Source organism: Tilletiopsis washingtonensis, assembly GCF_003144115.1.
Source record: "Tilletiopsis washingtonensis strain MCA 4186 unplaced genomic scaffold FA09scaffold_1, whole genome shotgun sequence".
NCBI classification, from domain to species: Eukaryota; Fungi; Basidiomycota; class Exobasidiomycetes; order Entylomatales; genus Tilletiopsis; species Tilletiopsis washingtonensis.
Window position 1 is genome coordinate 1,048,480 of NW_020311998.1, and position 13,502 is coordinate 1,061,981.

General features: G+C 62.0%; 2 protein-coding genes across 2 annotated transcripts; one reads left to right on the forward strand and one right to left on the reverse strand.

Annotated features, from left to right (window-relative positions):
- Positions 1-6,763: 6,763 nt before the first annotated feature.
- FA09DRAFT_314226 (acyl-CoA dehydrogenase NM domain-like protein) lies at positions 6,764-9,077 on the forward strand. Its single transcript, XM_025740754.1, has 8 exons — positions 6,764-6,845; positions 6,903-6,974; positions 7,027-7,094; positions 7,150-7,531; positions 7,590-7,919; positions 7,971-8,226; positions 8,285-8,598; positions 8,654-9,077. The coding sequence occupies exons 1-8, from the start codon at positions 6,789-6,791 to the stop codon at positions 8,741-8,743; spliced, it is 1,569 nt and encodes a 522-aa protein (XP_025601708.1). The 5' UTR covers positions 6,764-6,788; the 3' UTR covers positions 8,744-9,077.
- FA09DRAFT_15173 (hypothetical protein) lies at positions 8,656-13,324 on the reverse strand. Its single transcript, XM_025739191.1, has 2 exons — positions 11,326-13,324; positions 8,656-11,275 (listed from the first exon to the last, which is right to left on the reverse strand). The coding sequence occupies exons 1-2, from the start codon at positions 13,184-13,186 to the stop codon at positions 8,949-8,951; spliced, it is 4,188 nt and encodes a 1,395-aa protein (XP_025601709.1). The 5' UTR covers positions 13,187-13,324; the 3' UTR covers positions 8,656-8,948.
- Positions 13,325-13,502: the final 178 nt, after the last annotated feature.

A 13,502-nucleotide genomic window follows, 5' to 3' on the forward strand; every position in this document is an offset into this window, starting at 1 on the left:
TTCCGCATTGTGCTGATGCCATGCAGCTTTGCCATTGTCAGCATGCTCTGCACTGCCATGTCAGCAACTGTGCTCTCTTTGGATGCCCTTGCCAAGCATTTTGCTGGCCACATCTGCCTTCTCCTCTCTCTAGCTGAAGTGCTGGAGTGGGCAACACCGCGCGCCTGGCCTGGAGCGCGTGTGTGTTGGAGCAATCCTTGCGCCACTCAGGGTGCCTTTAGCACAGAACATGCAACTCTGGCACCCCTGCGGTTTTCAATTCAAGTAAGCTGCTGCGTACTGGTCCCATATCCTGCGCTGGCTTTCTGGGCAATTTTTATTGACAAAGACGCATACCCCTCAGCCGTCAGCTTGCAAGTCAAGCGCTCAACTTCAATATGTAGATGATGTCCTCAGCTGCGTACGTTGTGGCCTTTTGCCTCCCTTTTTGCTCTGCCAGATGGCCAGAAAGCATGACGTCATTTGGTGCATATGCACCAAATGATGTCACGTGCACGCAAGCACAACTCCTTTCCTTGTCTTCCTTTTGCTCCACCACCTTGCACATCAGGGGAGATGAGTGTTGCTTGGGATTTGCGCAAAAATAAGGGCAACAGCACGGATCTCAACGTTGCAGAGGCTCTTGCAGGCAGCAGTGCAGGCAAGTAGAGCGCAGGTGGACCAAGCGCAGGTCCAAGCACCCTTGCCAGCCACGCCAAACCCAGCAGCAGCTGCAACGCCGGCGCCAGCCGCAGCAACTGTGCAAGCAGATAGGCTGCCAGCAGACGCAGGTCCAGCACCTGTGGCCTGCCCTGTCCTGCGCTTGCACCTGCATGCCAGCAGCCTGCCCAAGCCTTGGCAGCAACAGTGTCTGCCGCTATCAAGAAGACAAATAAGGAGGCTCAGCAGAACTTTGGCGCATGGGACAAGTGGAAGTGATTGAGATGTGTGCATGATGCTGTGGCCCTGTGTTATTGGGCCTGTTGTGTGAGCCTGTTGTGCCGCTTGCTTGCCTGGTTCAAGTCTTGCTACAAGTGGCCACAGTTCAACAGCCTGCGCCACAACTGAGCAAGCAGCTTGGACCTCAGCAACCCATGCTGATAAGCAAAGCAAGTGCAGCTTTTCCTTGCTATCCAGCTCTGGCAAGAAGTGCCAGCGCGGCATCAAAGTTGGCTGCATTGCCTGTGGTCTGCTGGCTAGCATGCCTCTTGCTGACAACACCTGAACATGTAGCCATCCCATCTTGCTCTGTGCGTGTGCACCAGCAGCAGTAGCAATGATGGTGGCAGTAAAACTTGGTTTGGCAAGAACAACAGGTAGCAAAGCAGGAAGGTGGGAGCACTGCAAACTTGAGGCACGCATCAACAAACATGTTCAAGTGTTGTTGGACACATTGATCCTCCTTGTTGCTCTCAAAGAGAAGGTACGTGCAAGATGTGGAGTGAAGATTGCCGGCGGCACAGCAGCGTGCGTTCATGTATGTGCTGCTTGTGGCACGGGTCTTGACTTTCCCAGCCTGACCAAAGTAGCGCTGCAGCTGCGTGTGAGCAGAGGGGGATGGGGTGCAAGAACGCCGCAGCAATGCACCTGCTTGTTTGTGTCAAGTGACATGTAGACTCTGCCAGCACCCTCTGACAGACGTTGCTGCTGCTGCTGAGACGCAATCTGCTGCAGCATTGACATGTGCAGGCCACCAGGCTGCTTACGCAACGCAGTTGCTGGGCTCTCTCTTGCCCACGCTCCTGCAAACAGAGGGCGGTGCGCCATTGTCTGCTCAAAGGAGCGTCAAAACTTTGCAGGACTACAGAGCAGGTGTGCAGGGAGCTTGAAGCTGCTGCGCTTGAGGTGGGATTGGAAGTTGACGCTCTGAGATCAAAGGTTGATGCCAAAGGGCTGAGTGAAGTCTGGCATGCGGCGCACAACAAGCAGATAGTTGCGCCAGGCGCGGTCAGCAGCGGCTGTTGCAGCGCTCACCTTCTCAGCCGCGCTACAGGACGGCATGCAGGTGGTCAGAGTGGTAGTGGTGCAAAAGGATGCGGCGCACATGCTCATCCCCCCTCTGAGGGCAACTGCTGCGCACATTGTGACCACACATTGCTCACTCTGCAGTCTTGTGCTGCATGTGGCGCCCTTTGATCTCAATCATCATCTCATTTCAGCCGCTGCCTGCGTGCAGCAGCCATGCCGCTTCTTGCTTTCAGGCTGCAGGCAAGAGATGCCTTGTTCTCCCCAGCTCCAGATCCACATGTACTCTGCCTCTCTGTCACCTGAGCGCAGCTTCTTGGCACGCTCCTGGCGCACTGGAGTGCTCAAGGCACTGCTGGGAGTGCCAGCTGTTGATACTGTAGATGGACCAGCGCATCTCAAGTGGTAGCACCTGGTGCTGAGGTGCAGCATGAGGAGTGAGAGACAACATACTGCTACATGACTAATGATGATAGGCATTGGAGAGATGGCAAGGGAGTACAGTATCAAAGACATGGCTGGAACAGCTGGCTCAATTGAAGCCCCTGCAGGCAGACCAGCAGTACATCCACTCACGTAAAGAATCTTCAAGGCCATCTAGCCTCTGTTGAGTGAGCTTAGAGGGGCTGTTCTAAGCATTAAGCAGCAGATGTCTATGCCCTGCTGCGCTTTCTCTCAAGCATCTGCTTGGCATGTGCCAGCAGCAGAGAGTGCAAAGTGTCTGGCATGCCTGTCCTGCCGCTGCATGCATGAGATTGGTGACAAGGCACTTGGCCAGCTGTGCTTGATTGGGCAAGAATATGGAAGCGCAGGAGTCCTGTGGCAGGCATGACTCTGCGCAATCCCAGAAGCACAATGTAGAGTGAGGTGGACCCAGAGCTTGGCCAACCATGCTTGCTAATTGCCATGTACCCAATGGTAGCATATCTTGCCCACCTACTCATGCAATTGGGCGTCAATGGGGAGCTTTGCTGTGCCTACTCAATGCCGCGCATGCCAGGGCAGCCCTGCAACTTCTGCAACAGCAGGGCCTGGGCAGGCTGGGAGGAGAGCAAGCTCAATCTTTCCTTTGCACTATTGATCATTGGTTTCCAGCTGCTTAAGTGTGAGTAAGCATTCTAGAGCAAGTGTGATACAACGCTGATCTGGCCTGCTCACACAGGGATATACACATCTGCCCATTCTGCTGGCAGAATCATGATGATGCTGCTAAATCTCCCTGCGCATCTACATACCAAGCAGGAGTTCATGTACTTGAATGGAGTTGCCTAGGGGTCTTGAGGTCCAGGTCATGTGACAATGTGGCGCTTCATGCAGCTGCTGGTTGGTGAGTGGGTTGTCAATTGACATGCCAACCAAGCATGCCGCGTTGAATAGAGGGCAAAGAGAGCACCAGAGCATGGGAGGTGGGGGTAGCAAGAGGCATGTGAGGCGCTCTGGCAGATGAGTTTGGGCTGCCTCTGGGAGATGCGCAACAACTGCTTGATTGCCACGCTCTTGGTGCTGCAAGAGCAATCCAAGCAAGGCAGCGCTAGGGCAGGGTCCAGAGTCAGCAAGCCACGTGCCCCTGTGCGCAGATGAGATCAGCTTCATCACATGCATATGGGTCATGTTGCGCAAAATGTACACAAATGCTGCGCTGAGATTGGTAGCAAGCGGCAAGGAGGGCAACTAAACATTTGGGCCTTGGAGTTCTGCCTGAGGCACATTTGTGGTGCTTGCAGAACCTGAAGGGGGCCTCAGAGCCCTCAGAGTCCTTGGCGGCATTGGCAACAACGTCATCTTCTGCATGCTGGTCCTTGCACTTGCCGCCACTCTTGCTCTTGCCCTGGCCTGCGCCGGCGGCGCCACTGGCACAGCGCTTTGGTGGACAAGAACAAAATGCAAAGCAATGAGCTGTCCTTGCCCTTATGCAGTAGCGCCAAGACAGCAGGATGAAGTCCAACTGTGCAGCACTAGAGGTGGCACGCAATATAGGCCGCAATGGTGAAAATGCAGCAGCAAGGTTGAGGATTGCAGCTTGCGCATCTGTGTCTGTCAAAGTGACAGCAGCAGCAGTCTTTGCCCATGCCTCCTCTGGGTGGTCAAAGAGGAAAATGAGAACACCTGCATCTTCCACCTGCACTGCATCAAAAATGTGCTCAACTGTCTGACCATGCTTGTCCTTCTTTCCTACATCATTTGCCACTGGGAAGAAGATGCAAATCTTTTGGTGCTGCAGCTTATTGATGACTGCTACACAAGACATGCGCGCAACACACTTGCAGAGCTTGCCTGTCTTCTTGATGCCCAACTTGAACCAGATGCCATGGCACACTGCTATGCACGTGTTGCCATGCTGGCTGTTGATGCTGACCACCTCAACAATGTCATGCGCCCATAGCGCACCCCAAGAGCAGATAGTAGTTGCCTGCTACCAGTCATGCGCAGGCGCATGCCCTCTGTGGCTTGCACAGCATGATTGCAACAGCCAACAGGGCCAAGCCTCACAAGTGGAAACTTTTGATCACCTTGCGCTGAGGTGCTGCTGAGCTTGGCCTGTGGCTCAAGTAGTAGCCAGGACAAAGCTCTCTGTGGTGGCTGCAAGGTCTGGGCCAGGTGTGCTGCTGCATGCGCACCCAAGCAGCGTGAAGTCTGCCAAAGCAAACAGCTTGGCATGATGCAGCATGGGCCTACCTCCATGGTGGCAGCAATGATGAAGAGCGCTTGGCAAGCAGCAGCAAGAGGCAACACAGCAAGTCCTCTGTGGAGCCAGCAGCTCTGTGATGAGGCCTTTGCCCTTGGTTGCCCTCTTGCTGGGAAGCAGCGGCTTGCCAACAAGAAAGCAGAGAGGCTTTGGCAGCGCGCAGCAAAAGCTCTTAAAAATTGGGCCACAGCGCGCGCACGGCAAAAAGAAAAGCGTAGACAGATAGAGGAGAATGAGGAGAACAAGAATCCTTACTCCCTGGAGCGTTGCTAGAGGACACCTACTTAGAGGGTCTGTTGCGTCTTGGGTTGTCCTTACAAGCGTTGCGCCTCAATATTCATGGCTTTGCATTTGCTGCTGCTGAGGACAAACCATTTGTTGCAAGCAATTTCCTTTTGGAGTGGCTGACTAGTGCTAGTCCATCCTGATGCAGAAATCTGTATTGCAATCTCTGATAGAGAAATAGCGGCTGAACAGGTGTGCAAAGTTGAACGGTGCAAATATAGGGGCTAGCATGGACAAGTGGACTAAGGCAATGTGTGCAACATGCTATATCTTGGCTAATCCTCTATCAATCTTAATCTGGATCTTTGCAGCATGTGCAAAATGTCTCAGAGAGCACAAATTCAGAGTTTCAAAGCGCTGCAAGTTCTAGGGGTAGCTAGCTAGACAGCTGCTGCAGCGCTGCGTCCAAAGCAACGTCTATAGCGCAACACGTCTGAAGGATCATGTGACCAAGAGCCCACTTTGATGCAGCAAGCGTCTGCTGCAATGCACAATGGCATACAGAGCCTCTTCAGCTTTGAGTTTGCAATCACAAGCTGCTGCGCAACGCACCTCCCTCTCCCTCTTTGCCTCCTCTGACATCTGCTCTAGCAGCGCGCTGCGCACCTTGCCAGGCATCATGCCTAGAACCTACTGCACCCTCTTTGCAACCACCCCCTGCACTTGGTGAGGCGGCATGCCAAGAAGGTCACTGCCGCTATGATGGCTGCTTGCCCATCATCTTGTGGTTGACATCCCTTGTCAGTAATGCAGGCGCATTTTTATACTGCTGCTGCCAATTCTTGCCAATCACCTGGCATCCTTTCTATTCTATTCTTTGACATCCACAGGGACATTCTTGCACATGAGATTTGCCTGCCTCTGATTGCAGCGCTGTCTAGATGCGCCAGGTCACGCTTCTTGAGAGCGTGGCTGCATACAGGGCGCTGCAAATGTCACCATCTATGCTGCCAGTTTTGTAGCGCGCAATGCGGTGACACCAGCGCAGGATGGGCTGCAGTGGGGATGTGAGCATGCCACCCAGCTTCCAGGCAGCAAGCCAATCACAATGGTGGAAGGGCTGCACCTGCGCCTGCCTTAGGAGTTGGTTGTTGGGCGCTCCCTTCTGCAGCAAGGAAGAGCTGCCCATGTGGCAGAAGCACAAGGCAGCCAAGGGGAGCGCGAGACGGCGTCACGTGCTTCCTGTCTGCGCGCCGCCCAGGCACGGCGAGGAGCAGCGCCGTGGCGCGTCGGCTCCGGCGCCGCGCAAGACGCCGGCGCGGCGCGGCACCGCACACCTAGACCACAGCCGCGGCTCTGAGCAGCGCTGCCGAGCTGCGGCCGCGCCGTCGACCCGTCCGCCGCAGCCGCAGCGCTGCCCCAGCACCCAGCACCAGCGGCGCTCCTTGCGCATGGCGGTTGACGTGCAGCAGGCTAGCGAGACGGTGTGCGCTGACCAAGCTGGCGCCTCGAGGGAGGAGCGAGGGCGGAGGGGCATGCGCGGCGGTGAGATGGCGCGGCGCTGGTTGGCCGGCGCGCGGCGCCCGCGTGAAAACAGGGGCGCTGCACGCTGCACGGCGCGCGCATGAAGAGAGCGGCAGCAGCGGCGGCTCGGCCTCGGGCGGCGTGCCTGCGGCAAGGCCAGAGTGCGGGGAAAGGCACGCTGTCAGCGAGGCGCGCTGCGAGCGGCGGTCGAGCATCTCGTGACTGGCGCGCCGCCGTAGGCGTCGGAGTGTCAGGGTGCACAGGCAGCGCTGGCACGAAGAGGGCGCTCCTCGTCGTTGCCTGCACGCTGCCTCGCCTCGCCTCTGCTGTGCGGCGCCGCGCTGCACGCTTCACCCCTCACCACCACCACCTTCCCCGCACTCCCGCCACACACCCCTGCACCGTCGCCATGGCCGCCCAGAAGCAGCAGGAGCTCAAGTCCTTCTCGCGCGAGGAGGTCGCAAAGGTGCGCCGCCGCGGCCGTTGCCTGCACACGCCCCCTGCTCACGCGCCTTTGACACAGCACAACAAGCCCGGAGACCTCTGGATCATCATCGATGCCAAAGTGTACAACCTCAGCAAGTTCGCCGAGCTCGTGAGTGGCGCGTGTGTGTGCGCCTCGGCCTCGCCGCTGACCCGCCGGCCAGCACCCCGGTGGCGAGAGCGTGCTGTACGACGAGGAGGTCGCCGGCCAGGAGGCCACCGAGACGTTCTTGTGAGTGCAGCATGCGCAGCGCGACGCATCGTACGCCCTGCTGACACGCCCGCAGCGGCCTGCACCTGCACGAGGTGCTGCTGCGCCCCTCGTACTCGCGCCTCGTCATCGGCACCATCAAGGGCGAGGAGAGCGTCATCGTGCCCGACGAGCTCGGCGCGCCGAGCAAGGTGCCGTACGCCGAGCCCATGTGGCTCTCGCAGAACTTCCACTCGCCCTACTACAACGACTCGCACCGCCGCCTGCAGCGCGAGATGCGCGCCTACGTCGACGAGACGGTGTACGAGGTGGCGCAGCGCTGCGAGGCCAACGGCAAGCGCCCCGACGTCGAGCTCATCAAGGACATGGGCAAGCGCGGCATCAACGCCATGCGCATGGGCCCCGGCAAGCACCTGCACGGCCGCACGCTCATGGCCGGCGTCAAGGGCGAGGAGTTTGTAAGTGGCGCGGGTGTGGCTGCCACAACAGCTCAGCTGCTCACGCCTCTCTCTGCAGGACTACTTCCACGAGCTTGTCATCACGCAGGAGCTCGTGCGCATGGGCGCGCGCGGCTTCGGCGACGGCCTGCAGGGCGGCATGGTCATCGGCCTGCCGCCGGTGATGAACTTTGGCTCGCAGAAGCTCAAGGACGAGGTCATCGAGCCCGTGCTCGCCGGCGAGAAGTTCATCTGCCTCGCCATCTCCGAGGCCTTTGCCGGCAGCGACGTCATGGGCCTGCGCACCTTTGCCAAGAAGAGCGAGGACGGCAGCCACTACATCGTCAACGGCACGAAGAAGTGGATCACGAACGGCACGTTTGCCGACTACTTCACGACGGCCGTCAAGGTGAGCAGCGGCGCGGTGTGCCGCGCAGGACCGGGCTGACATCTCTGCCAGACCGACGAGGGCTTCGCCGTGCTGCTCATCCGCCGCGACTTTGGCGGCGTCGAGACGAAGCAGATCAAGACGTCGTACTCGACGACGGCCGGCACGGCGTACGTGACGTTCGACAATGTCAAGGTGCCGTCGGAGTACGTCATTGGCGAGGACGGCATGGGCATCCAGATTGTGCTCTCCAACTTCAACCACGAGCGCTGGGTCATGTGCTGCTCGACGATCCGCTCGTCGCGCGCCATCTGCGAGGTGCTCATGAGTGAGTGGCGACGCGTGGGCGGGCGAGAGTGCACAACATGCTGACACACGCCCCGTAGAGTGGACGTCGCAGCGCAAGGCCTTCGGCAAGCCGCTCAACAGCCAGGCCGTCGTGCGCGGCAAGCTGGCAGGCATCATCTCCGAGGCCGAGGCGGCGCAGAACTGGCTCGAGTCGGTGACGTACCAGATGTGCAAGATGAGCTACAAGCAGCAGTCGCTCTTCCTCGCCGGCCAGGTCGCGCTGCTCAAGTCCTGGTCGACGCGCGTCTCCAACGACATTGCCGACGTGTCCGTCAACCTTGCCGGTGGCCGCGGCCTCACGCAGAGCGGCATGGGCAAGATGATCGAGATGTTCGCGCGCACGTCCAAGTTTGTGAGTTGCCTCAGTTGCGCGCTGCCTCGTGCGCTCTGCTCACACACGCCCCCAGGACGCCGTGCTCGGCGGCTCCGAGGAGATTCTTGCCGACCTCGGCATCCGGCAGGCGCTGCGTCTCATGCCCGAGAACGCGAAGCTGTAAGCCACTCGCCAGCACCTCTTCAGCGTCTCGGCCGCAGCGCACGGGCGCCTCGGGCCCCTCTATACTCCGTCTCCCATCGTCTCCGATGTATGATATCTCGCCTATTCCATGTCTCCTCCGCGACGCCTGCACGAGCAGCGTCTCTGACTCGCACAGCATCGCCTCTCGCGCTCTGCAGGGCGGACAGATAGCATTGCAATGCCTGTCACTGTGCAATGCCGAGCCCTTTGGCCGCCCGCGCCGCCGGCATGTTGCTCAGCTCGATCCAGGGGCTCACTGCCGCGACGGCCGCGGGCGGCACGCCCAGGCCTGCTGCCTGACTCGGCCCTGCTGCGCGCGACACACTGGGCCGTATGCGCGGGGCGAGCGTGCCTCCGGGCAGCGCACCCATCGGCCGGAACGCCAGCGGGCTGGGCGGCCGCTGCGTCATCTCGGCCGTGGGCCGCAGCGAGCGCGGGCTGAGCGGCGGCGAGGGCGGTGGCAGCGACGTCGCGCCGTCCACGCGCTGGATGCGGAACTCTGGCGTGCACTCAAATGCCGAGGCGCCGTCGACGCGCATGACGAAGACTGGCGCCGGCGAGCACGACGGCGGCGTGGACGAAGCGCCGTGAGTGTCGACCAGCGTGCTCGGCGGTGCTCTCTCCTCGGTGATGCTTCCCGCGTGGCTGTACGAGCGGCTGCGCTTCGGCATCGGGATGCCGAGATGCTGGCCGAGCGTACGCGCGCCCGGCCGGGCCTTGGGCGTGACTTTGTCCTCCAGCACGGCGCGAGGGACGATCGCAGCGGTCGCAGCGAGTGCCGCAGCGACGCCGGCAGAGGCGCACAGGCTGCTGGTGGTCGAGCAGGTGCGGTGCGTCTCATTGGAGGCAAAGCGGCGCACTCCGAGCGTGCTACCAGCGGCAGGTGCAGCCTTGGCGCCGAGGATCTTGCGCCGCACCTGTCCAGAGAGGTTCAGCTCGCCTTCGCTGCGCTTGCCCTTGAGCTGCGTCGGGGCTGAGCCGCCGGAGGACTTGGAAAGCGCGCTCTGGCCAGACTGCATCGAGAGCAGAGAAGGCGGCATCGACGGCCGTGCTGCGCTGTCGATCACGAGGTCCGCCTTGCCGCCGCCGCGACGAGCCTTGAGCGGCGTGGCTTCGACGCCCTTGAGTACAGTTGCAGCAATGGCCGAGGCGCCGCCCTGCACGACGCGCGTGCCAGCTGAGGCTGCTTTGGCCGCCTTGTGCGCTCCAGCCGCAGCTGCAGCCGTTGCGGCTCTCGACGCTGTCGCACTGCCACTCGATATGACCGCGCCGCAGCGCTTCGCACCGCCGTGCAGCAGCCCACGGGCGAGCTCGCCCTTGCCGGCGCGGGCGTGTTTCTCGTGCGGCGGCGCAGCGAGAGAGCTGGGTGTCGGAGTCGGCGGTGCACAGAGCTCGGCTGCGGTCTGCGCCGCCAGCATGCTCTTCTCAAGCGGCGCCTCGAAGAGGTGCGTCACCGACTGCAGGTAGCGCAGGTCCTCGACGCCGAGAGCGCGACGCGGATTGCGAGCAAGGGCAACGAGCACGTAGCCGACGGTCGCGGGGGCCGATCCCTGTGCCTCGCCAAAGATGTGCGTCTTGCTGCGGAGCTGCGTATCCGTGGCGATTGGCACGATGGCGCCGGCTGCGAACGTCGGCTTGGTCTTCTTCTCGGTGGCGCAGCGCGGCAGGGTCAAGTCGGCATCCTCCGGCCGCGTCGGCACGCCCTTGCCGCAGGCGTTCTGGAAGAGCACGTACGGCTCGTGACTGCGCGTAAATGCGCGAGCGTGCAGCGTCGTTTCGAAGCGAGGCCAGACGGCCGGCAGGCCATGCTGCGCAAGCAGGGTGCATGTGCCGTTCGCCGCTGCCGTACGGGCGGGGCTGAGCATTGGCGAGAGGATAGGCGCCTCCGGCTTGGGCTTCTCCGCCGGAGATGGCTCGTCTAGCTTGGCCGCCGCGAGGTAGACCGTGTCCAGGTCGACGATGCCCGCAATCGTCTCACATGCGCTGCGCAGCCGCTCAGTGTCTTCGAGAGTGAACAGTGTGCCGAGCTCGGCTAGCGCCTCGAGGTCGATGGGATTGTGCACCGTCGTAAGCGCGGGCGCAAGCGCGCCGTGGTGGGCGCCGGACGGCGGACTCGGCGGGCCGATGGGCATCGCGGGTCCGCGGCTGAGGCCCGGCGTGCTGGGCGTCCTCGACACGCTTGCACCTCTGGACGTCCAGCTCACGTCCTCGAGCGACGCCTGAATCGTGCGGTAGCTGCACGCCATGCGCTCGACCTTGCGCTCCCACAGGCAGCGCCAGTGTGCTTCGAGCTCGTTGCCGATCCAGCGCGCCGTCTCGCGCATCTTGTTGCGCTGCTCGGTGGTAAAGGCAGTCCAAGGCGCAACATCGTAGAAGCAGAGGACTGCAACCGGCAGACCCGACGAGGAGAGCACGGGCATGCCGGCGTAGAAGCGGATGCTGTCCGCAGTGAGGTAGCGGAAGCGCCAGTCGCCCTCCGTGTCGAGCACGACGATGCCATTGTTGCGGTTGACTGCCGAGGTGGAGTTAGTGAGGCACAGACAAGGAGCAGACTCTACTCACGAGCTGCATGACCACACGCCGTGGCGCCACGCTCGCGCTCAAACGGCTGAAGACCCTCGCGCGTGAGCTGTTGCACTTGGCCTCCGACCTCGAAGAAGCTCAGCGCCTTGGTAGGGACGCCTAGGTACGCTGCGCATCCGTCGACTAGATCGCAGACGCGGCGCAGCCGCTCCGGATCCAGGTCGTCGACAGAGAGCCGCCAATAGGTCCGCAGGCGCTCTGCCTCCCACGTCGGAGGCGGAGCGTGGTAGGGGCCAGGACAGAGGGGGCTTGCGTCGGGACAGGTGCGAAATTCTGGCACGCCGCGCGGTATGTCATGCGGCAGGTCCAAGTCCAGCGAGCCGCTGGCGTACGCCTGGTTGAAGCCCTGCCAGTGCTGCAGCGGCGGCGCGCCTGGCGGCAGCAGGCCGCCCGACTCAAGCGTTGTGGCATTGAGCGAGCGCTCTCGCTTCAGCTTGGAGTTGTCGGTGGGTGTCTTGCGTAGCGGCGTCAAGCTGTCACCCGAGCCCAGCTCGGCGGGCGCCGACGCGACGCTCTTAGTGCTTGCCTCCGAAACGCGGCGCTGGTCAGGTGCCACATCGTCGTCAACGTGGCGATTGCCACAGCCCTCGCCCCAGAGCGCATGGGCGGCGCCGCCCCAACGCCAGTCCAGACGGCCGAGCGCGCTCGTCAGGCCCTCGAGCGCCTCGTCGACGGTGTCCTGCTGCGCGAGGGCAGAAGTGACGGCGACATCGTCGATGACGGGCGTCTGCGGCGCGCAGGCGTGTCGAGGCGACGGCACAGACAAGAAGCGAGGACTGGCAGGGGGCGATAGGAGCGAGAGCTTGCTTTTGCCCTTCGTCTCGGTCGTGGATGCGCTGCGCGCCTTGGTGGCGATGAAGCTGCCGCGGCGCAGCCAGCCGAAGGAGCGCTTGCTGGGCGACGCGGGTGTGTCGCTGCTCGCGGGCGGCGGCGTTACATTGCACGACAGCAGGGCGCCGAGCTTGCGAGCGCGCGCCGCACGAATGGCACCGACCTGCGAGCAGCTCAGTGGCCACTCTAGCGGCGCAGGCTCGGCACCTGCCAGCGAGCGGAACAAGTCTGGCAGCGCTCCCGGCACGACGGGCACGGCCGGATGCGCCTCGCTGCTGCGCGACAGCGCCGGGACGTCGAGGCACAGCGCCGCCACGGCAGCCGAGCGGAACACGAGCGACGTCGGAGGCGTGACGAGCGCGAGCGTCTCTGGCGAGATGACAGGCGCAGCAAGCGCTGCCACACGCGCCGGCATGGGATGGGCCACTGCCGGAGGTGCACTCGGCGGGGACGCATCGCATGCCTCGCCCGGCGTTGTCGCGGAGCTGCGGCGTGCCTGCAAGAATTTCTTTGGCAGGGCAAGTCGCGATGGACGCCGCAGAAAGGCCAGAGCGCTGGTCGGCGAGAGGCCATCCGGCGAGGGCTCGGGCGCCTCGCTCGGCGCCACGGCTTTGTCGCTGCTGTCTGCGCCCGGCGGCTCCTCGGCAACAGACGTGGCGGCAGTAGACGCAGAGTGACTGCTATCGTCTGTACTTACGCTGCCGCGCGACGACGAGCTGCTCGGCGGCGCTTCGACATCAGAGTCGCTGGCCTGCGGTGTGCCGCACTCTGCTGCGCGCCGCAGCGCCGCCTGCTCGGCGAGGCGCTGGCGGTAGCGCGCTGCCGCACTGCCCTGCGCCGCGAAGGCATAGAGCTCGCGCTCATGCGGCGGCGAGAGAGGAAGAAGCGAGAGCGGCGGCGGCTCGAGCAGCGCTATGGCACTGGGCGGAGCCGGCGCTGGGCCGAGAAGCGGACGAGAGACGTAGGAGCACGGAGTCGAGACGGCGGAGATGAGCGGCGAGGCGGACATGTCTTTGTGCAGAGGAGAACGATGAGTCGGGTAGTTATGACGGCGCAGACGCAAAGCTTCGAGACCGGCGAAGCTTCAGAGAGACGGAGAAGAAAGAGCGTGGAGGAAGGACAACTCGAGGCTGGTACCTGCCTGAAGGCAGCCTGGAGGGAGTAAGGAGATAGGGCGAGACGACAGACCGAGGGAGTGACCAAGACGGAGAGGAGCGTGAGGGTGGAGAAGAAGAAGGAGAGGCGCTGCCCAGCTCTGCCACAGCCGTGCGTGCGCCTGGCAGGGCTCAACTATTTCCGGGCCGCTCGTCGGGCGGGCGCAAATG